The sequence below is a fragment of the Lagenorhynchus albirostris genome, chromosome 6, assembly GCF_949774975.1.
Source record: "Lagenorhynchus albirostris chromosome 6, mLagAlb1.1, whole genome shotgun sequence".
In the NCBI taxonomy this organism is placed as follows: Eukaryota; Metazoa; Chordata; class Mammalia; order Artiodactyla; family Delphinidae; genus Lagenorhynchus; species Lagenorhynchus albirostris.
In genome coordinates this window covers 32,480,761-32,505,106 of record NC_083100.1, presented here as the reverse complement: position 1 = coordinate 32,505,106, position 24,346 = coordinate 32,480,761, and the positions used below count along the sequence as shown (strand labels likewise).

Genomic DNA, 24,346 nt, shown 5'->3' with positions numbered 1-24,346 from the left:
TTCTGGAAGATATGCCCTTGGATCCTGACAGTGAGGCTTATGAAATGCCTTCTGAGGAACAATATCAGGACTACGAACCTTAAGCCTAAGAAAAATCTTTGCTTCCAGTTTCCTGAGATCTGCTGACAGATGTTCCATCCTGTACAAGTGCTCAGTTCCAAGATGCCTGGTAATGACATTTTCTCAGAGTTTTCACGTTGCATTATAAAGTAGAAGAATGTTTTATCTGATATAAAGAAACCAACACAAGGAGTCATGGAAAATGAAGAAACAGGGGACTATGTTCCAAACAAAAGAGCAAGATAAATTTCCAGAAACTGATCTTAATGAAATGGAGATAAATGATGTACCTAATAAAAGAATTCAATATAATGGTCATAAAGATTGCTCACGAAGGTCAGGAGAGCAATGCATGAACAAAATGATAATTTCAGTGAAGAGATAGAAAATATAAAAATGTACCAAACAGAAATCACAGAGCTTAAGAATACAGTAACTGAATTGAAAAATTCATTACAGGGGTTTAACAGCAGATTAGATGAAGTGGAAGACAGGATCAGCAGATTTAAAGGCAGGGCAGTGGAATTCATCAGAGTTGCAAAAAGAAAAATGAAGAGTGAATATAGCTTAAGGGACTTATGGGATATCATCAGGTAGTCCAATATACACATTATAGTTGTCCAAGAAGGAGAAGAGAGAGAGAAAGGGACAAAGAAAGTATATTCAAAGAAATAATGGCTGAAAACTTCCCTATCTGGGAAAAGAAACAGACATCCAGATCCAGGAAGCCTGAAGAGTACCAAAAAAGATGAATCTAAAGAGACACACACTGACACACATTATAATTAAATTGTCAGAAGTTAAAGACAAAGAGGGAATTTTAAAAGAAGCAAGAGAAAAGCAACGTGTTATGTACAAGGGAACCCACATAAGATACTCAGCAGATTTTTCAACAGAAACCTTGCAGGCCAGAAGGGAGTGGGCTGATATATCCAGAGTGCTAAGAGAAAAAAATTGCCAATCAAGAATACACTACCTGGCAAAATTGTCCTTCAGAATTGAAGGAGAGGTAAAGAGTCTCCTAGACAAACAAAAGCTGAAATGTTAAAGGGAGTTATTCAAGCTCAAATGAAAGGATGCTAATTAGTGACATGAAAACATATAAAAGTATAAAATTCATTGGTAAAGGTAAATATATAGTTAATATGAATACTCAAATATTGTAATGGTCGTGGGTAAATCACTTATAACTGTAGTATAAAGGTTAAAATACAAAAGTGTTTAAAACTGCAATAATTTATTAATGATACACAGTATAAAAAGATGTAAAATGTGACATTAGAAACATAAAATATTGGGGGAAATGTGAAAATGTAGAGCTTTTCAATGCATTTGAAATTAAGTTGTTATCAGATTAAAATAGACAGTTATAACCATAATATATTTTATGTAATCATCCTTGTAACCACAAAGCAAAACCTATATAGTAAATACACAGTGTATAAAGAGAAAGGACTCAAAGCATCCCACTGTAGAAAATCATGAAATCACAAAGGAAGAAAGGAACAAAGGAACTACAAAACTGCTGGAAAACAGTTCACCAAATGGCATTAGTACATCCATACCTATTAATAGTTTCTTTAAACATAAATGGACTAAATTTTCCAATCAAAATACATAGGGTGGGCTTCCCTGGTGGCGCAGTGGTTGAGAGTCCGCCTGCCGACACAGGGGACACGGGTTCGTGCCCCAGTCCGGGAAGATCCCTCATGCCGCGGAGTGGCTGGGCCCGTGAGCCATGGCCGCTGAGCCTGCGCGTCCGGAGCCTGTGCTCCGCAACGGGAGAGGCCACAACAGTGAGAGGCCCGCGTACTGCCAAAAAAATTAAAAACAACAAAAAACAAAACAAAACTGTATGATCATCTCAGTAGATACACAAAAAGCTTTTGCCAAAATTAAATATCTTTTCATGATAAAAACTCAACAAATTAGGTATAGAAGGAATGTGCTTCAACATAATAAAGGCCATATATGACATGCCTATAGCTAACAGCATACTCAAGGGGGAAATGATGAAAGGTCTTCCTCTAAGATCAGGAACAAGACAAGGATACCCACTCTCACCACTTTCATTCAACATGATATTAGAAGTCCTAGCCAGAGCAATTAGGAAAGAAAAGGAAAGAAAATCAGAAAGGCAGAAGTAAAATTGCCTTTACTTGGAGATGACATGATATTATACATAGATAACCTTAAAGATTCCACCAAAAACTGTTAGAATTAATAAATGAATTCAGTAAAGTTTCATGATTCAAAACCAATATAAAAAAGTCAGTTGCTTTTCTATACACTGACAACAAATTATCAGAAAGAAAAGTTAAGACAGCAATCCCATTTACAATAGCATCAAAAATAGTAAAATACTTCGGATTAAATTCAAATAGATGAAAGATCTGTACTCTGAAAACTAAAATATTGACGAAAATAATAGAAGAAGACCCAAATAAATAGAAAGATAATCTGTGTTCATGGATTGGAAGAATTAATATTGTTAAAATGTCCCTACTAGACAAAGCAATTTACAGATTCAGTACAACCCCTGTCCAAATCCCAATGTCAATTTTTATAGAAATAGAATAAACAATCCTTAAATTCACAGAACCACTAAAGACCCAGAATAGCCAAAGCAATCTTGAGAAAAATGAACAAAGCTGGAGGCATCACACTTCCTGATTTCAAACTATGTTACCAAGCTTTAGTAACCAAAACAACATGGTAGTGCACTTTAAATATATTACAGTTTTGCAGTTATAAATCAATAAAGCTGAAAAACTTTAGATTAAAAAATCCTTCAGCATTTGAGGCCAAATTATCTATTTTTCATTTTCATTTTATTTTTAATCCTTAAATTGTGAGGTATTTCATAAAATAGTTGGACGTCTGTATGTCTTCTTTGGAGAAATGTCTATTTAAATCTTCTGCCCATTTTTTGATTGGGTTGTTTCTTTTTTTGATATTGAGCTGCATGAGCTGTTTGTATATTTTGGAGAGTAATCCCTTGTTGGTCACATCATTTGCAATTCATTTGCTGTAAAGTGATGACACTGGAGAAAGACTGGAACAGCCATTGCTGGCTTTCCGTGAAAAGCGGAAAAGTTGGTTGGTCACATCATTTGCAAATATTTTCTTCCATTCTGTGGGTTGTCTTTTCGTTTTGTTTATGGTTTCCTTTTTTCTGCAAAAGCTTTTAAGTTTAATTAAGTCCCATTTGTTAGTTTTTGTTTTTATTTTCATTACTCTAGGAGGTGGAGCCAAAAAGATATTGCTGTGATTTATGTCAAGGAGTGTTCTGCCTATGTTTTCCTCTAAGAGTTTTATGGTATCTGGTGTTACATTTAGGTCTTTAATCCATTTTGAATTTATTTTTGTGTATGGTGGTAGAGAAGGTTTTAATTTCATTCTTTTACACGTAGCTGTACAGTTTTCCCAGCACCACTTGTTGAAGAGACTGTCTCTTCTCCATTGTATATTCTTGCCTCCTTTGTCATAGATTAATTGACCATAGGTGCTCAGGTTTATTTCTGGGCTTTCTATCCTGTCCCATTGCTCTCCAGGTCTGTCTTTGTGCCAGTACCATACTGTTTTGCTTACTGTAGCTTTATAGTCGGAGGTCAGGGAACCTGATTCCTCCAGCTCCATTTTTCTTTCTCAAGATCGCTTTGGCTATCTGGGGTCTTTTGTGTTTCCATACAAATTAAAAATTTTTTTGTTCTGTGTATGCAAAAAATGCCATTGGTAATTTGATAGGGATTGCATTGAATCTGTAGATTACCTTGTGTAGTATAATCATTTTGAGAATATTGATTCTTTCAATCCAAGAATGTGGTATATCCATCTGTTTGTGTCATCTTCAATTTCTTTCATCAGCATCTTATAGTCATTGGAGTACAGGTCTTTTGCCTCCTTAGATAGGTTTATTCCAAGGTATTTTATTCTTTTTGATGCAATGGTAAATGGAATTGTTTACTTAATTTCTCTTTCTGATCTTTCGTTGTTAGTGAAGATGACTAAAAAGCACTTGAAAATATGCTCAACATAGCTAATTATTAGAGAAATGGAAATCAAAACTACAATGAGGTATTACCTCACACCGGTCAGAATGGCCATCATCAAAAGGTCTCCAAACAATAAATGCTGGAGAAGGTGTGGAGAGAAAGGAACCCTCCCACACTGTTGATGGGAATGTAAATTAGTACAGCCACTATGAAGAACAGTATGGGGATTCCTTAAAACCTAAAAATAGGGTTGCCATATGATCCAGCAATACCACTCCTAGGCATATATCCGGAGAAAACCATAATTCGAAAAGATACATACACCCCAGTGTTCATTGTAGCACTGTTTACAGTAGCCAAGACATGGAAGCAAGGTAAGTATCCCTTGACAGAGGAATGGATAAAGAAGATGTGGTACATATATACAATGGAATATTACTCAGCCATAAAAAAAGTCTGAAATAATGCCATTTGCAGCAACATGAAAGGACCTAGAGATTATCATACTAAATAAAGTAAGACAGAGAAAGATAAATATCATACGATATCACTTATATGTGGAATCTAAAAGAGTGATACAAATGAACTTTTTTACAACACAGAAGCAGACTCACAGACTTAGAAAACAAACTTAGGGTTACTAAAGGGGAAAGGTGCTGGGCGGAGGGATAAACTAGGAGGTTGGGATTAACATATACAGACTACTATATGTAAAATAGATAATTAACAAGAACTTACTGTATAGCATGGGAAACTCTAATCAATATTCTGTAGTAACCTATATGGGAAAGGATTCTAAAAAAATAGATATATGTGTATGTATAACTGAATCACTTTGCTGTACACTTGAACACAGCATTGTAAATCAACTGTACTCCAATATAAAATAAAGATTAAAAAAAGTAGTTGGAAAAATCAAGTTTGATTCCCTTTTAATCTGGAAACATAGGTATCTTGAAGTAAACATTTAGGGTCTCAATTTTCAAGATAGTTTACAAAAGGAAAGGCTGATTAAATTTGATACAGTTTTTTATATGGACTGTAATATAAATATAGTATATTCCAAAAGTGAAAGGTAATTTACACTTTTTAAAAAGGGCAGTGAAAGCAGGATTCTTTTTCTTTTTCTCAGAGTTTAGATCTTTTAAAAACACTTGTTTTTGAGGGGAATTTTTATGCTCCTTGGTGGGTGGGTTGTTTTTGTTTAATATATCCATTTCCTCATTGACTTTTTTTTTTAAACATCTTTATTAGAGTGTAATTGCTCCCATTGACTTTTTACAGAGTAAACTTCTGTACAATAAAAGATCCTTCTTAGCCTCTTCATTTCCCTCACTTATTAATAAGTCTGGGTCTCATTTAATTGATTAATAGAAATTGTAGTCTGGTGTCTCCAGACTAAATTTATTTATCCTTAAATTTATCCTTAATTTATCCTTAAATTATTTATCCTTAAATCTCATAAATTTATCCTTAAATCTCATAAATGATGTAGTTGCATGTTACAGTTTCATTCCTCGATGATTCTAGAGAAATGTATTTTGCATCTATTCTTTAGAAGTAGGGGTTTCCCTGGTGGTGCAATGATTAAGAATCTGCCTGCCAATGCAGGGGACACGGGTTCAATCCTGGTCCTGAAGATCACACATGCCGCAGAGCAACTAAGCCTGTGCACAACTACTGAGCCTGCACTCTAGAGCCCGCGAGCCACAACTACTGAGCCTGCGTACTGCCACTACTGAAGCCCGTGCGCCTCGAGCCCGTGCTTCGCAACAAGAGAAGCCACCTCAATGAGAAGCTTCCGCACCACAGTGAAGAGTAGCCCTCGCTCGCTGCAACTAGAGAAGGCCTGCTCACAGCAAGGAAGACCCAGTGTAGCCAAAAAATAAATAAATAAAATAGAAGTAATAAAAGTAAGCAAAAAAAGATGTAATATATGTTCAATAGTTTGGGAACATAAAAGGTCAAATTTAAATATAATGTGAGAGCAGTTTCTATCTTCAGTAGTTTTAAAACTTTATTACATACCCATGTTCTTATAGTGTAAATATGTACCATGCCAGTGGAACTCTGTTGTGATCAGGCCCAAATCTTCTTTTTAGGTTTGATCCAGAGCGGTTTGATGATGAATCGGTAATGAAGACTTTCTCCTTGCTTGGATTCTCAGGCACACAGGAATGCCCAGAGCTGAGGTGAGATGATAGAGAAACGAAAAGGAAAGGAAAGATGCTAGACTTTGTACTTATAATTTTGTTTATCACTGTTGATGAGAATGAACAATCTATATAGTTAAAGTATAGTTGTTAATCTTTAGTAACCAGTTGACTTTCTTCCTGACTAGGTTTGCATATATGGTAACCACAGTACTTTTGAGTGTACTGGTGAGGAGACTGCACCTACTTTCTGTGGAGGGACAAGTTATTGAAACTAAGTATGAACTCGTAACATCATCCAAGGAGGAAGCTTGGATCACTGTTTCAAAGAGATATTAAAATTGTATACACTTAACTTTGTTGAGGGAAATGACCATTTAGAAAATATGTATTGAATCCTTTTATAAGCCAAGCATCATTGTATAATATAAACACCTATTAGTACTTCATCATGTAAATTTGAATTTTTGTATATCAGAGTTTCTTAGTGCATTATATACTTTTATACTTATTGCATTATTATAGTGATAATTTTAATGGGAGGACTTCTGCTTTTAACTTTTGTTTTATCAGTTTCTATGTCATTGTTTTCATATTCTTAGCCTTAGTTTGATCTCTAAAATTAATATTCTTGAAGAGAAATTATTTTTCACAATAATGTTTTTTAAATATTCATAAAAGAGAAAAATAACTCATTTTCACACTTTTAGTAAATCCTCTTAAAGGGGACTTTACATAAAAAGGAAAAGAAAAAAAGGACTTTATATAATTTTATTTATTGGATTAATATTTTTATTTTCTGAGTATAAATTAGTTTGTGTTTAATCATTGTTATTAGGTTTGAGTAATTCAGTGAATAACATACCTTGTATTTGCTTGTATGCCTTCCCAGACAACAGTGTTTATTTCATGACTTATACATTGCTCATCATTTTGAACAGTTCTGAATCATTTGGAAAATAATACAGTTAGTTCTGAATGTGTTTTGAAGTAGTGTCCTTCCTAAGTAGCAAACTAAGAGTGAGGCTTGTCTGTCCTTTTTTTGCTGGAAATTGTAGTAGCACTCTGTTACTCCACTAATCATCATTTGTGTAAAAAAAAATTCCTGAATTTATTTATTATTATGTCATATCCTAACCATAAGAAATGAGAGAGCATTAACTAAAAGCTGAAACCAAATTTAAAAGAAAGAAAACAAAGATGGGTCGAAAATAATTGCAAAATATATGACAGAAAGGGATAATATCCATATTACATATAAAGAGGTCAAACAAATTGTTAAGAAAACATACAGTAGATAAATAGACAAAACAGCTTTTATAAGGGGAAACAGCTAATAAACTTTTAGAAAAATGATCAGTCTAACTAGTAAGCAAAGAAATATTGGGGCTTTTTCAAAAATAAGTATCTTTCAAATTTACATTTTAGTACTGGTAACTTTTATATTTAATGCTTTTTTATTGACAGCATTGTATTTTAGTTTGCTTTCTTTGGTTACACTGTTCTTGAAGAACTCTTTTTTTAAAATATGTTTTTTTAAAGATAAAAGGAGATATGAAGGAAGTATGCCAAGTGCTGATAGAGAGGAAAGGAAGAATAGTGATAAATGTTTGCAGATGGGCTTGTTTTTGACACTGCTGAATTTCTCTTGTAATTTTAGTTTCAAGAATGTACTCTAGTTATTAATTGAGTTATTTTATGTTGTGTTTATGGTTATATAGCTAACATTTTAGACCTAGTAATAAGTAGTTAAACATAGAAACTAAGTAACTAGATGCAGCCTTTATTTCTGACAAAAACGTTTAATTTATGGAATAATTAAATTCTGAAACTTTAAGTGAAATATATTCTTAGTTCCTAGCATCACGTTTCTACAAAGGCATGTTGTTACATTTATTCCCTGTCGCCTATCATATTCTATGGTTTTGCGTATAAAGAGCATCTTCCTTTGTTATCCAAGTACCTTAATTGGTTTGGAAACTGGCACTGGAAGGTTAGAGTAGCCAGTTGATATGTAAACCGAGTGTCGGTAAAATCAGGTGAGATCAGTGGAATTTTAAAGCAAGTGCGACCTGATTAGCCATGATCAAGGCAAAAACAGGGTAACTGAACCAGAGTCAGGGTGTTGGCATGTTGCCAGTAAGTGAGACAATGTATAATAATGATGGAATCGAAAATAGAGCATAGAAGAATCAGGTAAATAAGCATATTTTATCCAGTTACATAAATAACTTGAAACATTAAAAATAAGTCATTTTTCTAGAGGATTTTTAAAAAATAAAAATTACTGTTAATCATATGTAAAATAAGTTATCCATTCACTGTTGTTCTTACGTGGCCCTCTGTATTTGTCAAATGACCTAAATTTTAGTAGCCTCAGTGTTACTGATGGCTCGTAGCATGGCTCTAGCAGGACTCTTTAAGTTTTATAGCTTTCTGGCTTTTTAAAAACTATTTCTTCACTGATTTTGATCTACATTCTTTTTGATAGTTCAGAAGTTTATTGTTAAAAACATCAACACAACACATTTTTTATGGAATGAAAGGGCTCTTCCACACTTTGTGCTAATAAAATTCAAAACAATTAATTCTGTGCATATGTTTGGGAAAAATGAAAAACTCACATGCTGTTTGGCCCACAAATGTACAGTTTCATTTTTTTATATAGATTCTATCTTATTTATAGACTATCAAAATTTATTTGTTTTCTTTATATTAAAATAGTTTGTATTTTAAAGACAAAATGCTCTATTCTTTTGTTAGAAAATTATATGGGTTTATTGTAGAAAAATCTAGGAAACATAGAAGCACAAAAATAGGAAACTCCATCACCACTATTTGAACTTAACCAGTGTTAAGCTTCTGAGGTGGATCCTTCTACACTTTAATCCACATGTAATTTTTACAGACATATTATATACAATGTTCTCTTCATTTAATATGTTATGAACCAGTAGTGTTTTCCACAGCTGGAACATTACTATTCTTCTCACTCAGAATGTAAGCACAGACTTGTCAGTCTTTTTCTCTGCCTCTTTCCCTTCTCAAATATTGTTATTCTTTTCAACTTTAAAAATGGCCTTAGTTCTCCATCTATTCTATCAAAACAGTTATATATTAGTAGAACCAAGTTGCTAAAGTCATAGCATAATCTAGGTGTTACAATGAGCATTTAAGAAATGAAATTACTCCATTATCCTAAGAAAAATCTTCAATATAATTAAGGGATAATTGGGATAGCATAATATATAATTATAATATATAATTGAGATAGCATTTCATCTTTTAAGAGGACATTTTAAGAATCTTTGTTGTTGTTTTTGGTCTCTGGGGGAAACAGATTAAAATTCTTCCCTGAAGACATGTTTATTTTTTTCTCCAGACCCATAAAAAGTACTGTTACCCTTTATAAAATGTACCTTTTTTTCACATGTGGTTATGTTGACACATTGAAAACTGCTTAAAAAAACATAATTCTACTGAGTGTGTAAAAGTGAAGACATGGCCGGTAGAATCAAGGAGTCATTTAGTAGCTGTGAGAAGACAGCTGCGAGAGAAATGGACACTATTTTCAAGGGTGGGTTTTTATATTGTCAACAAGTTGATGCTAACGACCTTATTTTTCTTCTTAGCCAGTCCTATGCCTGTTTCCTGAGTTCCTAAGACCAATGATGAAGGTAGAAGGGGAGGAGTTGGGGGAAGGGAGGCAGTGACAACAAAGCAGTTGCTGTTATTGCAGAAGTCAGAAAATCAGCATGGCCAGAAAGGCTGGATACTGTGTTGCTTTGAGCGTTGTCAGTGATCTGCACTGATAAAAAGGAGTGAGACTGAAACTTGCCAAAGTAGAACAAGGGACTGGAATGAGCATTTGTTACACACCAAATTCTTTATATACTCATCTCATTTAGTCCTTAGAAAGTAATAGTAGGTACAGGTAGGACTAACTAAAATAGTTCTTCATTCCTGCTAGAATAAATACTGTAAATAAAGACAGCAGATACTAGCTAAGAAACAGTAAAAGATCTAAACTTCAGATTATCTTAATAGCTTCAGTGGGGTTTAGTGGGGTTTTGTTCTTATTTAAGAGAGAACCAAGCAATAGTTTCAAATGATGTACAGTTCATAATAGCTAAAGAAAATGATTAAAAGAGTAATGTAACAGCAGTATTAACAGAAATCTCAAAGGAAACTAAATATTGCCAACTCAGCTGCCACTTGTACAACTGTTTTAAGTTTTTTCCTGTTCCCACATACGTATATTTTTACCTATTGCAATCAGAACAATTTGATCTACTTTTCATTTAATGCATTTCAGACATTTTCTTTTGTTACTTCAATTTTGTAAGGTCTTATTTTGGGGTGGGAGTAGACTTTTAAAATACAATAGAAATCAATTTCATGTTTGATTTATAGAATTTTATGACACTGAGTGAATGGATAATTGTAAAATTTGAGCTGGGAGCCATTTTGTAAAATATCCAGACAGTAAACAAAAGGCAGGAAATGACATTCCTTCTTCCAGTTGGCTTCCCATTCAGTCAGTTTACAGTTTGGTGGCTGTCTTTCTACAGATTGGGAATGGATCTTGTTATAGCATGGATAAACTGCCAGGAGCAAATAAGTCACAAATAATCCTGTTTGGTAGTTTTTTTAAAATCTACATTTATATACATCTAAAATACTTGCAAATTCTTGTTTTAATTTTTAACACATGATAGTAGAGAATGAAACTTATTTTGTAACTATATTATAAAGTTGTAATGTGCCTGTCTCCAAAAAGGCAATCAGTAAATATTTTTGAATAAATGAATGAAATCTTCATTGAGGTTTTCTCTGCATATAGAATAAAGGAGATTATTGAAGTTACTTAATAGTTGAAAAAGATTTCCAGATAGCCAAACTACCTCTAATGCTAACAGCACTTTGTAATATGCTAAGTACCCCATTGCTGGAAGTATTTAAGATGTTGTATGGACATCTTTCAGTGATGCCTGTATTAGGTGTGAACATAGGTTTATAATAGCCTATAGTTCTACAAAATATCAACCAAAATAGTCGGTAAGCAAGTAGTCCTTTGTTCCTTCTATATCTTATCACTAGGTCATCATTAAAACTAGGAAATGTTTAAGGATCAGAGTTTTTTTATTAAGTTAACAACAGCATTATTTCCCAAAGTGTGTTTCATGGTACCCTATCCTATGAGATACTCTGAGAAAAAGTTTCCTCGATCATATTCATTCTGTTTATATACATATATTCTTTCTCAGAACGAATATTAATATATTGGAAGAACTGAGAAGTTCTACTGTAAGGAAACCTATTTTAACTTGGTGTAACACTGAGTGTTCCAAATGTATTTGATGAAGGTACCCCTTTTTCAAGTTATACCTATTATCCTGAAAAACCAGTGTTTCATGGAGATATAGTGTTCAGTAGATCTATAGATATCGTGTCCAGAATGATCTACAGACAAAAGGAGTCTAAAGGAACATCTGTCTTAGGTAGTTCTTTAACCTATGCATGGTCCAGAGATTCTCCAGACTAGGAGTGACCATATTAGAACCAAGGCACCTGAATTCCATGTTCTCTCACTCCCTCACCTCCTCCTCTTTTCCCTGTCAGAGGACAGAGCCCTCTTACTCTCCTGACTCTCTCCGTCTCCTGACTTCCATTTCTGTCCAAAGAAATGTGACCCATTTAGTTAGGCAACACTTTTTTATTGGTCACTTAATGTGTGTCAGATCTTATTGCAGACGCTGGGGATATAGCACTGAGCCAAACAGACATGGAATTTACTGTGTTCTCTCTCTTCTGTGCTTCACCCCAGGAGGAAGAACCCCAGTCTCATGTGCCAAAGCTTAACTTTCTGGCACTTGAGCTCTCTAGGTCCTGGGTTTGGAAGCAACTCAAGGACCCTTTAGGTTAGTGGCTGAAAGGGACAAAGGAAGAAACTTGTAGTTGACTACATGACAGAGAACAGAAGGCTTCAGTTACAGGCTGTAGAGGTGCAAGAAGCACAAGGAACCGTTGGGAGTCAAGCCATTATTTTTGTTACTTTAAGTTTATGAGCAAGAGAATTAAACTACGTATCTTATCAAGGAAAACTGTCAACATTGATGCTGAATAGAAATCCTGGAGATTGTTCAGAGTGAGACGAAACAAAGCTAGGAATTGGTTTGACTAGGTTAAAGAGCAATATTGATTATAGTCATTTGTATGAATTGTTCAATTATACTGCAGCACTAGGTGTGTTCATCTTTCATGATTTGTTGCTATGTTGCAAGGTCAGCAGCTAATAGATAATTGATTTTTAGAGCTTAAAAGGACCTTGTAGAGATTATATGGCTTAGCCTGCTCACAATTTAAAATTTTAGAGGGGGAAATCTAGGGCCTCTGGGAGTAGAAGAGCAACATTATTTGGCTTTCATTTTGGATTTTCTCATAGTCTTCCAAAGATAGGTGCTTAAGTCAATGCTGTTATTATATTCATAGGATTTTGTTAGCTTCCAAGGAAGTGTAGATTCAAAGGGAATTGGAAAAAATTTGTTTAATATTCTTGATACAGAGTCTTTGAGGGAGATGCAAATGTGTTTTGAATGTTAAATTTACTTAGATTTAAAAATACATATCTTCAAGCGCAGTTGCCATGACAACCTTTCTTAATGTGTGTATAAAATTTATGTCTGTCTCTGAGGTTTTCATCTTTCTCAATACAGGGTTTAATCACAAGAATTGGGCACTGTGGTGTATTTCTATCTAGATGGTGCCCTGTGGGAATTATGTAATTTTGAGAAATGCAAATCAAGCATCAGAGCAGTTCTGTAGCATGGTGATCCCACCAAGGTAAATGTCATCTTGTTCTCTCCATGATCAGAGATTGATCTGGCTTCAAACCCAAGGTGAAATTCTGGATTGAAATAGAACCATGAGTCTGTTCTGAGTTTCTGTTTTTTTCATATTTAGAGGATTTGTAGGAGGTTTGGGAAATTTTGGACTAAATCTCTTGGCTAGCCCCCAAACTGATCCAGTCTCCTTGGGATCATCTAAATCTAATCCATAGTATAGGTTGACTCAGAACCACAAGAGACAGCTCTACAATGGCCAGCCATGTGCACAGAGACACCCCAGAGACTCCTTCTAGCCTGAACTCCAATCCAGCAATCCTAGAGAGATACCATTATCAGACCTCTTCACTTACTTTTACCTCACTTCATATGCACTTGTCTGTCAGTCTCTCTTTTGCACGTCAGGGGCCAGGAGAAGAATACTAGGATTTTGGACACCCAAAGTTTAGGAAGAAGGAATTCTCATCCTCAATTCTGGAAATATGAATTTATTAAGCAGTGGAATAAGGGGGTAGTCACTGGTACCTTCTGGTAACTATGACTTGAATTTGAGAACTCAACATGGCTGCCTGAGATTTTGAGATGCTTGCTAAAGAGCTATGTTTGTGTTTTATATTTTAGTTCCTCTGTGGTATAGTAAAAAATAATAATAATAAATTTTTTTTTGCAATTTAAGAACCCCTGAAGGTAATTAAGTTGAGATTAGAAGTATGATCTACTAACGTGCTAGCTATGAATTTACTTTAGTCTTAATAGACTTTGTAAAACTATGTTACATTTAAGAGACTCCACGGATATGTTCTAATCCAATAGCCTTATAAAAGGGGGAAATGAAAGCTGAGGGAACTTATTTTATATGAGAATTTGCCCAGGCTAGCACAATTTTTTTTTCCCCCAAACTTGTTCAGAATGTGATTTCCTTTTGGTTTCATATTATTCTCTAAAGGATGAATTTAAAACCAAGGAAAGGCCCCCCTAAGCAAAAAGAACTGCCTAAGTTACTATACTATGCTATTGATAACTGGAAGAAATAGGATAATAGTCTCCTAAAAACAAACACTTGAAAAGAGATGTCCCATCTATGATGGGACATGCTATGATGTTTATAAAGGTTTGGGGGCTTATTTTTATTGTAAGAGGCACAATCAGGGCCAACTACATAATTTGTATGCCCAGTGCAAAATGAAAATATGGAGTCTTAGCTGGGGATGAAGTCAGTCTCCCCCCTTCCCACCCTTGGGTCTGCTCTTTTAACCTATGGTTGATGAGAGACCCCCCTCCCCACCCCACCCCCAAGGGATTGAAGTCTCCATGCTGGGACAATGTTGTTTACCTGGATCAGGGGTAGGCAGAGGAGCCCCGCCCAGTTACCTGGTGAACATGCTGTGGTGTGGCCAGCCCAAAGCAGAGATGACTTCTTCCTTGCCCTGCCTCAAGATGCTGCAGAGCAAACTGCTGGCTGGACTCCAGCCCTCCCCACACCAGCTCCCAGGCCCCCACTGGAGGGTGACATGGCAGAAAGTGGGCCTCCCTCATCAACTCTCCTCCTGATGCAATCTTACTGCTGCTCTGGGTGGAAGGCAGCAGTGGTAATGGGCAGGGATGGTTAGAGGGAGGCCAGGCAGGGTGCAGGGCACCGGGGAGCAGGAAGCTGGTAACTGAGAACATGCCTAGGGAGGCAGGGAAGTAAACTCTAAGCCCCGGGCGTATACTCCAGGGTCCCATTGGACTTCACTTACAAAATACAAATTCACAAATAAAATTTGAGAATTTCACTGCAGTGCCTTCAAAGTGTTATACCCCAACATAGGGTCCTTCTGAGGTGTGGGCTTCTGTGGGACTGCACTGGTTGCAGCCCATGAAGCTAGCCCTGGACACATCTGGCCTTACACAGCATGGTGCTGTGACTCAGTGGTTTTTGAGGGCTGTACCTCCTGGTTGTATGCTAGTTGTCCTGGCAAATACCCATAAATGTCTTTTTCATGATTTATCATCAAGCGATTTAAAACTCTCTAGGATGTCTTAAAATTATTTACAAAATAGGCAACAAATAGATGCCAAACTTAAAAGCAATTTCATAATACAGATTTTTATTAAAGTTGCAAAAGTGATACAGTACACTATAAGTCTCTTATCTGAAGCCCCATTTCACTGATGGAGCTCTTACTTTCCTGTATTTTAATAATTGCCAAACATTTTCTGCTGGAAGGTAAAATGGGATTTTTCCCTGAAATATCATTATAAAACCCTATGAAATATTTCAGTGATATGAGTCATTCACTTATTCATATGGTTGGACATCTAGATAATAGAAATCTGTGAGAAATATATTATTAATTCCTGTGGAGGAGGAAGGAAGAAATCCTACTGATGTATTTTAAGTGTAGTTAAATTCAGTATTCCTTGCCATTTTAAAATACCAAAGTTATTCTCTTCTGCTCCTTTCTTTCCAAGAGGCTACATAAAATTACTTTGACAAGGAAAATCATGAGTCACTTTTTTTGCTGTTAACCTCTTCTACATTCCATTTCATGAACATAGCAATCGGTGGTCAATGATATTCTTAGCAACCTTGTACTATACAAGTGAGACTTACTACCATATACCATGATGTTTAGTTAGCAATTTTGTCAAAGTATAACCTCTTTGTTTGCAATATTACTGAAACTGATAAGGAACAGATTGTTATAAAAAAAAGTTAGCCGCTTTGAAAATCATACATGCTGCAGTGAATATTCAGCATACAGGTTCTAATGGTATTAAAGCATAATCAGAAAAACTGGCATATTTCAAACTCTTAGCAATTCATGTTATTAAGTGAAGGTCAATATAGCTGTCAGTAATAAAAACCTAGTTAGTACATTTTGAGGCTTGATGCTCTACAAAACCTTTAACATAATTTAAGACAAAGTGTGAACAAAAGTAGCTAATTTTAGAAATCCAATTTTTGTGAACTGATTGGTGATCTCTCTGCTGTGGGAAAGGATGATCTGTTTTATGCTTTAGCTCTGAAATTCACTGTTTTTGTGGGGGAGGGATATGTAAAACCAATTTTAGTAGAAACTTAAAGAACTGAGGACTTTTTATTTTCAAAACCATATGCCTTTCAAGATAAATTATCTACCCCATTGGTTATGTCTATACACAGAGATACGTTGTCATGAAGAATTTCAGGTTTATATTGTCCACTCTCATGGTTTGATGGAAAAACCTTTTTCCTCTTTTCACTTTTCACGGGAAAGGGAGCTATTTTGTTGTCTCTTACAGGAAACTATTATAGATTCTAAATATTTAAATACAATCCTTCCAGGTTGTATCTTGGGTATATGTTATTTTCTCTCCTTTCAAGAGTAATTTCTTCTTGAAAAATGCTTTTTATTGGGTATTGGTTAGTATGAGGGGATTATTGTTGATTTTGTTAGATGTGCAACAATATTGTGGTTATGTGGCAAAATATCCTTGTTTTTTAGAGATATATAATAAAGTATTTAGGGGTTCAATGTCATGATTATTGTAATTTTCTTTAAAATTCTGTATCATAAGAATAATATAAGGTAAAATAGAAGCCATTGTTGCATCTAATCAGTGGATGTTTGTGTATTCATTACACCATTCTCCGTACTGTATGTTTGTAATTTCCATAATAAAGAGACAAAAAAATGACTTTCAATAAAAATGAAAAAAATATGCTTGTGGACTCCTGACTTCCTGAAAATGGGAGGGGATTTTTTTTCTTACAGACTAATTTTGGAGGATTCTTTGTATTCTTTCCAGTCATTTTAAACTTATTTCTTAAAATGTGTATTCATACAGCTATAAAGCATGGAATGCTCTATTGCACAGTAAAGCTTTTTTTTTAGTAGTTTGGTACATTTTTAACCATTAAATAAGTATCCCTAAAATTGAGACCAAGGTTTATATCACTAAAACTGAAACCAAAGTTTCAGATGATAAAGTGTGCCTAAAAATAGAAGGCTTAGATCCCAGTCATTTATCTTCTGATCACATACAGAAAATTTGTTTCAAAAATTTAATATATACACATTATATGCACTTGGTATTAAAATTTCCTGGTAGTCTTAAATTTGATTAAAACCCCAAAATGTGTATAAATGTGTATGAAAATATTAATCACTGATAATTATTTTTCTTGTTTGGGGTAAGAATAGGAACTAAGTTAACCATGTCATTGCTTGAGTAAAACACTCTGTTTGCATTTCTCCTGATTACTACTGTGTAATATCTCAAACAGGGAACTTAACTGCTTAAAAAGGAATTCTTTTAAATTTCATTGAAATATATATTCATTCGTTGAACTGTGTATGTACATATATATCCAACTTGGTATTGCCTGATAAAATCATATAGCAGCCAGAAAACTAGTTTTGAGATCCTCAAGGTAAAGAAAACAGTCCCAAGTATCTTCATGAAGAAGGATGACATTCTTATAGTTTCTTATTTAATAGTTTCCAAGCATTTAATGTAAAACCAGGAAAAGGGATAAATATTACAGAAAGTGCCGTGTGGAAATGAAACACATGGTATTCTTTAGGTGCTATAGATATTATTCTCTAATAAATTTTTTAAATGTATGAGAAAATACAGTAATATTAACTACTAATTAATACTCAATGTTAAGGATTTTAAACCTGATAGGTTGATGTCATTTAAAAGAGAGACTGAAAATTTGGAGGCAAAGAGTTAATGATGAAAATAATGTTTTTTTTTTTTTTTTGTATTCTTTTTGGTGATAGCTCTTCTGACAGGTGTGAGGTGATGTCTCGTTTCCCTGATGATTAGTGATGTTGAGCATCTTTTTTTCCTTTTTTTAATGTTTATTTATTTATTTTGGCTGTGCCAGGTCTTAGCACACAGGATCTTTAGTTGCAGCATGCGGACTTCTTAGTTGCATCATGTGGTCTTATTGCGGTATGCACGTGGGATCTAGTTCCCCGACCAGGGATGGAACCCAGGCCCCCTGCATTGGGAGCATGGAGTCTTACCCACTGGACCACCAGGGAAGTCCCTGAAAACAATGTTTATGATGAATTATCATGTCAGTGTGTGCAGGAAGAGTCTGGGCAGAAAGTCTGAAGTGAATCGGTATGTCTTCTAGGTATCATAAGACAAGCAATGTAAACAATTCAGTTAAGCAACATTTATTTCTTTAGAGCCCATAATATTAGGCAATATATTATATGCTTTACCTTAATTTCCTCATTTAAGTATAGAGTTGCTAGGATGAGATACATCAGGGGAATTCCACAGTATCTTTATTTCAGCCGAAGAATTTGACACTTTCTCACCAGTCATGTGACTATGATGATGAAATACTGGATAAATGTGAATCCTTTAAGGTACAGTCACAAGTGGCCCAGTTTAAGGCATACTGAGAATGGCTCTGACCAACTAAGTGAGTCTTCCAGGGCCAAGCCGTTAGGCCCTCTTCTTGGCCTTGAATTCTTCAACATTCTTATTGAAAGCTATAATGAACCCCAAAGTCTTGCTTATCAAATCAGTAGATGATGTGAAGCAAGATAATTTATTTCAGGAGATGGTAATGAGGGTTTAAATCTGGGAAAAAGCCAAGGCATAATTTGGAAATAAATATAAGGACCTGCAATTAGATTAAAAAAAAAATCAACTGCACTTGGCATGACTGGGTTAATATGTAAAAAATCTGTGACTTTTTAATGCTTACTTTGAATCAAACTGATGATAAAATTGCTTTAAAAATGTCATCTTGGGATGCATTAATAAAAGTATTCTCTCTGATTTGGGGAGGTAATAGCCTCACCGGACTCTTATAAACTTATCCATGCTCATTTTAGAGGAATTAAGATGCGCAAAACCAAAAAACCCTACAATCCTTCCACTCAGATAATATATATGCACACACGATGCATGTACTTTGTATAGATTTTGTAGTTGTCTTCTTTTTTGCTGAAATGTTCTTGGTGGCAGCAGAAGTGTGTATCTATGTCCTTCAATTCTTAGATTCTGCCGAATATTAAAAGGTCTTCTCTCGGCAAAGAATCCCACTTAGACCTTCAGAGCCAGAAGGACAGTTTCATTGGCACCACCTGGGACCTTGTTAGAACTATTAAGTCGGGCAGACCAACTGAATCAGAAAGTGTGGGGCTGGGGCCTAGCGATCCTGCGGTTCAACAAGCCCTGCAGGTGATTCCAATCCACTCAGAAGTTTAAGAACTGACCTGAGTTTAACCCTTTGATTTTTCAGATAAGGAAGCTACGATCCAAAGAAGTCGCATATTAATTTGAGAAAGTGCCTACTAGAATCTTCACGCAGTGATACCTAGGATGAAGAATCATCCCTCTGGGGAGAACTGTTTATTGGGCTAATTGCTAAGCAGTATTTGAAAGAATGCTAGGTGGAAACAAGTAATGGGGGAAGAGTCTGTTTAGCATTTAACTTACCCTGGTGGACTTAACACAGTTCCAACAGTAGCCTTTGATTCATTGAACTTTAGTCCGAAAGAAAAGTTTGCTTGATCTAATATGTTAATCCCTGAAGCATGTTTATGGGCCATTTAAGTAACTACTCCATTCCATCACTAAAGCTAATGAATCTCTAGAGTGTGACCTTGCAGCTTTCATTTTAAAGAGCTCTTCACACTTAAGTTTGAGAACCACTAATACAGAAGATGTTTAAAGTGGTTAAGAACAAAACTAGCTGGACTGGAACAACATTTTCAGTATCCTTTAATTTGGGTTCCACAGAGAAAACACAATTTGCTAATGTGCATATAATAAAGCTAATATAACATCATCAGAGATTGCTCCAGAAATGTGTAATGGTAAGGCATTAAAGTGATTTTTTGAGAAAGTATAATATAGTTTCCTCATAATCTGGGAAGAAAAAAATGGGGGGGGGAATCACTGTAGGAGGGCCAACAGATCACAAATACAAGAGTTGAAATAATGAATCTTGCTCTAAACTGCAAATGTAGTCAACCTTGACTTTCCACAGTACAAATAAAGGTCATGGACTTTATAATATCTCAGCAGTTGTCACGAATTTTAGTTTTCTAAGATTGCATTGTGTGTAGTAGTCACATTTAGGAAAAAAGGATATAGTATCTAAGGAATAACAGAATAATAACTGCAAGATCAAAATGATCTACCTTGAATTTTTGTCATTTATCGTTTCCCGAGGTGCTTTAAACTTTTATTTTATCCATGTAACAGCCCTGTGAGGAATGAAAGTACCAGCAAAACCGTTTTCGAAACTTTAAACACGGAACAGACGAAGAAAAAAGTGAAGTTGACAGACTCAGAGAAATGACAGAAAAGGTGGTCACTGAGGAAGCGTAGCAAAGAGAGGGGCAAGCGCAAAAAGCTGAAGTCCGGAGGATGGTCAAAGGAGAACAGAACAGAGGCTAACCTGGCCGGGGTAAACGGTGTCAATGGGCAAACAGGTGCAAAAAAGGCCAAGGACAGGAAATTTGGGATTAGGAAATTGAAATTTATCTGTACCAGAGAGAATGGATGAGGTCAAAGATGAAGTGAAAAGTGGGGCGGCACTTAAAGCTGCATGTTAGTTTAGTGGGCTGATGTTATCCCTCAGGCCCATGACCATGGGGTTGGGCCCCAGGTTGAGGATAACACCGAGGGGAGTCGCTGAAGACGCGGGCCAAAAGACGGCGGAGCCGGGTGGGCGTTCACGCCGGACGGGCGTTCACGCCGGACTAACAAAGACAGCCCGGGGCGCTTCTCCAGCCACGCAACCTGCGGGGGCCGAAGGGTTAACCGCGCGCGCTACTCCCGCGCGCATCCCGGCCCCCACTCCCGCGGTCGCTAGGAGACGCCGGAAGTGGGGGAGGGGCGGGCGGCGCGACCAAGGGTGGGAATCTTTTTCGGGCTCCCGGAGGCGGAGGGAGGCGAGCGCGCGTGCGCGCGCCGTGCCGGCCGTCGCCGCGGTGACCGTCCTCGGAGTCCGTCGGCTCGCGCCCCGCCCCCGTTCCTGCTGCCCCCTCCCCTGTCGCTGGCGGGGAGTGTTTCTCGCTCCTCCCGGTTGCTGCTGCCGTCGCCGCCGCTCCTCCTCTCCCAGTCTTGGGTTTCCCTGGCGCTACTGCCGCCACTGCCTCTGCGGTCTGTATGAGGAGGAGGAGGATGTGAAGATGGCGGAGCTGCAGATGCTGCTGGAGGAGGAAATCCCGGGGGGCCGCCGGGCCCTCTTCGACAGTTACACGAATCTGGAACGGGTGGCCGATTACTGCGAGAACAACTACATCCAGGTGCGACGCATGTCCCGGCCTGGGCGCGTCGGGCCTCGGGGTGGTGAGGGCGCGTGGGGGACCCCCGGCCGGGGGCCGCGCGCCTGGGGGCGTAGGGCGCGTGGGGTCGAGGCCGCGGCGGGGATACAGTCCAGCTGACCCCCATGTAGCGGGGGGAGGAGCATGGTGGGAGCTGGGGTTGGGGAATGGGTGAGAATTCTCCGGTTGGAGGAAATTGTAGCTTTAAAACATTTAAAAAAGCCATGAATCAGCCCTCGGTGCGGGTGTGGTGTGTGCGTGTGTGTGTGTGTGGTGTGCGGTGTGGTGTGTGTGGGTGTGTGGTGTGTGGTGTGGTGTGTGTGTGTGTGGTGTGCGGTGTGGTGTGTGTGGGTGTGTGGTGTGTGGTGTGGTGTGGTGTGTGTGTGTGTGTGTGGTGTGGTGTGGTGTGTGTGGGTGTGTGGTGTGGTGTGGTGTGGTGTGTGTGTGTGTGTGTGTGTGTGTGTGTGGTGTCCCCCGCCTCGCTTCTTCCCTCGGCCGCCTCCGCACTCGGTGCCAGTCAATTTTCGGGATGGCGGAGGAGGCGGAGAGTGGCATTTTCTATTTGACAGAATCTTGCTCCCCCATATGGCAAGGGTGTGGGGGGATTGATGGGTCACCCCCATCCCCCAAGCTCTGGAGGATTTTTAAGGGGTTATATTGCTGCAGAGTAAACTGTCTCAGCTTTCTATTCATTTGAATGCATCAAAAGATCGGTTTTTGGTTTTTTGCTTGTTTTTAGGTTCTAACTGGGGATACAGTATAAGAGTAAGCTGTCTCTTGTTGGAAGTTAATGCCATTTTTCTCCCTATAGAGAGTGAGAAGCTGCATGATAATGAAATCTTCCGTCCCGCCACCTCCCTTCAATCCCATTAGAATAGGTAATTTGTCTTCGGGGAAAAAATTGGGGATTATTTTTCAGAGAGAATTAGGAAATGATCCTCATGGTTTAGTTTTTCCTGGGATGATTGGTTTGGCACAGGGACTCAGTGGTAGCGCTGTATGTATGTGTATGGAGGTGGGGGATATTGGGTGAGATGAAATCCAGCTGCTCCTGGAAGAAGCAAAAGACTGTGGATTAAAAAAAATTCCTCTTTAAAAATTATATGAAAGGATAGTTTAAAACGCACGGTTTGCAAAGTTAGTATCTTTTGTTTTCTTTATAGCTTATTCTGAATCACAGGTTCTACCTCCATTTTTTCCCTTCCCATTTAAATTGTCTTGGGATGAAGGTGGAAATGGAAGAAATAAGTTAAATTGTTCCTTCACTATGGTCTTTTTTTCCTGTTCCCACCTCCATCTCTCCAGGCATCCTTCTTAACATTGGCTGTATTGGGAAGCATTCTCAAGTCTTGGTTTAAACCAAAAAAAATAGGTGTTAAAATTTACAGGTTCATAAATTTTGTAAGGACCACATGGTTGATCAAGGATAGTATTGTGAGATTTTGCTTGATTAGACATATCCTGAACTCTGTATTTTCTTGTAGGGAATATTTGTATTGGAGAATAAATCAGACATAACCCAAGGCTTTTCCCTCCAAAGAGGCAGTTGAAAGTATGGCTAGTAGGAAAAGAAAGAATGTGACTTGGGTCAAAGATTCATACAAAAAGTACAATTGTCCATATTCATCAGGTGCTTTGCTGATACTGAGTGTGGTAGGAGAGATTCAAAGGTTAAAATGCTCAGTTTTTCACTAAATACATTTGAAAGTCTGTATAGCCTGGCACTGTGTCAAGTGTTGATGATTCATACCTAGTGTCCACAGAATCTCATAGTGTAGTTAGTAGGAGAGGCTGATCTGTGAGCAAATGAATACCATGTAGTGTGTCAGTTTATACTCTTAATGGGCTGCAGGTGGGAAGAAGGAAGAAGCTATGCTGTCCTCACTCTGGGAATTCACAGTCTCTAGGAGAGGCAAATTAAAAGGACTGAAGTTGTTATTACAATCCCTTGTGCAACATATGAGAAAGAGTTACAGGTCAGAAGAGAAATTGAGGGTGGAAAACTGATTGGGTTGTGGTTATCACCACTAAATTAAAAAAAAAAAGAAACAGATTTCTCTCTCTTTGGAAGATAATTTTTTTTTAATTTTTTTTATTTTTTTAACATCTTTATTGGGGTATAATTGCTTTACAATGGTGTGTTAGTTTCTGCTTTATAACAAAGTGAATCAGTTATACATATACATATGTTCCCATATCTCTTCCCTCTTGCGTCTCCCTCCCTCCCACCCTCCCTATCCCACCCCTCCTGGAAGATAATTTTTATTGTAATGTGAAGGTATAGTTCCTCTTATATTACAGTTGTTACATAAAGGTAAAAGTACCTGAATTAATAAAGCTGAGAGAGTAAAGGGATCAACAACTGTCATCTTTTTATATATTTTATACATTTATTCCAGTTCAAGAGAGAAGAATGTTACTGCCATTATTTGTCTTAGCAATGGGACTCAGAATTTAATGGGATGGTATTTTAAAATTCAAAGTATAAATACTGGTTAATAGAAATGGACTTGGGTTTTAAAATATCTTATTTCTTCAACTTAGCATCTAAAATAAACTTTACACTTTCACCTCTTAGATTATCATCTGTGTTAAGATCCAGTGGGGATATTGTTGGGGATCTCTCCCCAGATGACAACTCTTACATGATTTGTTTGTGGTAAAGTTGATAAATAGAAGATGGTGATAGTGGATTTGTGCTGACCCAGCTGCTCATTTGCCTGGCTCTTCTTGGTGACCAGCAAACTGACCAGCAGGAGTTTCGATGCTGCCTGTGACCCTGCTATAGATGAAAGTGATTTGGTGGGATCAGTGATCAAATGGTCAGTCTAGCCTTATTATAGCATCATGTCCTAACCATTAGCTCAAGTTAACTCACCCAACACTCATTTTATTTTGTGGAAATATAATTTTTGCCTGTAAAGCAGAAAAAAGGCAAATCTACTGATCATAAGTAACAAATGATAAGGTTCTTTGCTCAGTGTCCTTAAATAGCTGGTTTTATGCATTGGAATATA

The 24,346-nt window shown here is 37.0% G+C and overlaps 2 protein-coding genes across 36 annotated transcripts in view; both read left to right on the top strand.

Moving 5' to 3' along the window:
- LOC132522154 (cytochrome P450 20A1) overlaps positions 1–8,852 on the top strand; it is a 69,938-nt gene extending 61,086 nt beyond the window's left edge. For all 3 annotated transcript variants that reach the window (XM_060152290.1, XM_060152293.1, XM_060152292.1), the window contains 2 exons: positions 6,158–6,247; positions 6,397–8,852. In XM_060152290.1, coding sequence (XP_060008273.1) covers positions 6,158–6,247; positions 6,397–6,547 — 241 coding nt within the window. In that variant the 3' untranslated portion in view covers positions 6,548–8,852. The remainder of the gene's footprint in view (positions 1–6,157; positions 6,248–6,396) is intronic.
- Positions 8,853–21,019: 12,167 nt separating this feature from the next.
- Positions 21,020–24,346, top strand: part of ABI2 (abl interactor 2) — a 103,376-nt gene continuing 100,049 nt past the window's right edge. For 11 of the 33 annotated variants that reach the window (XM_060152271.1, XM_060152260.1, XM_060152256.1 and 8 more), the window contains exon 1: positions 21,026–21,311. In XM_060152271.1, coding sequence (XP_060008254.1) covers positions 21,195–21,311 — 117 coding nt within the window. In that variant the 5' untranslated portion in view covers positions 21,026–21,194. Of the gene's footprint in view, positions 21,312–24,346 lie in introns of all 33 variants that reach the window. The other 22 variants (XM_060152281.1, XM_060152280.1, XM_060152279.1 and 19 more) reach the window with 6 other exon arrangements.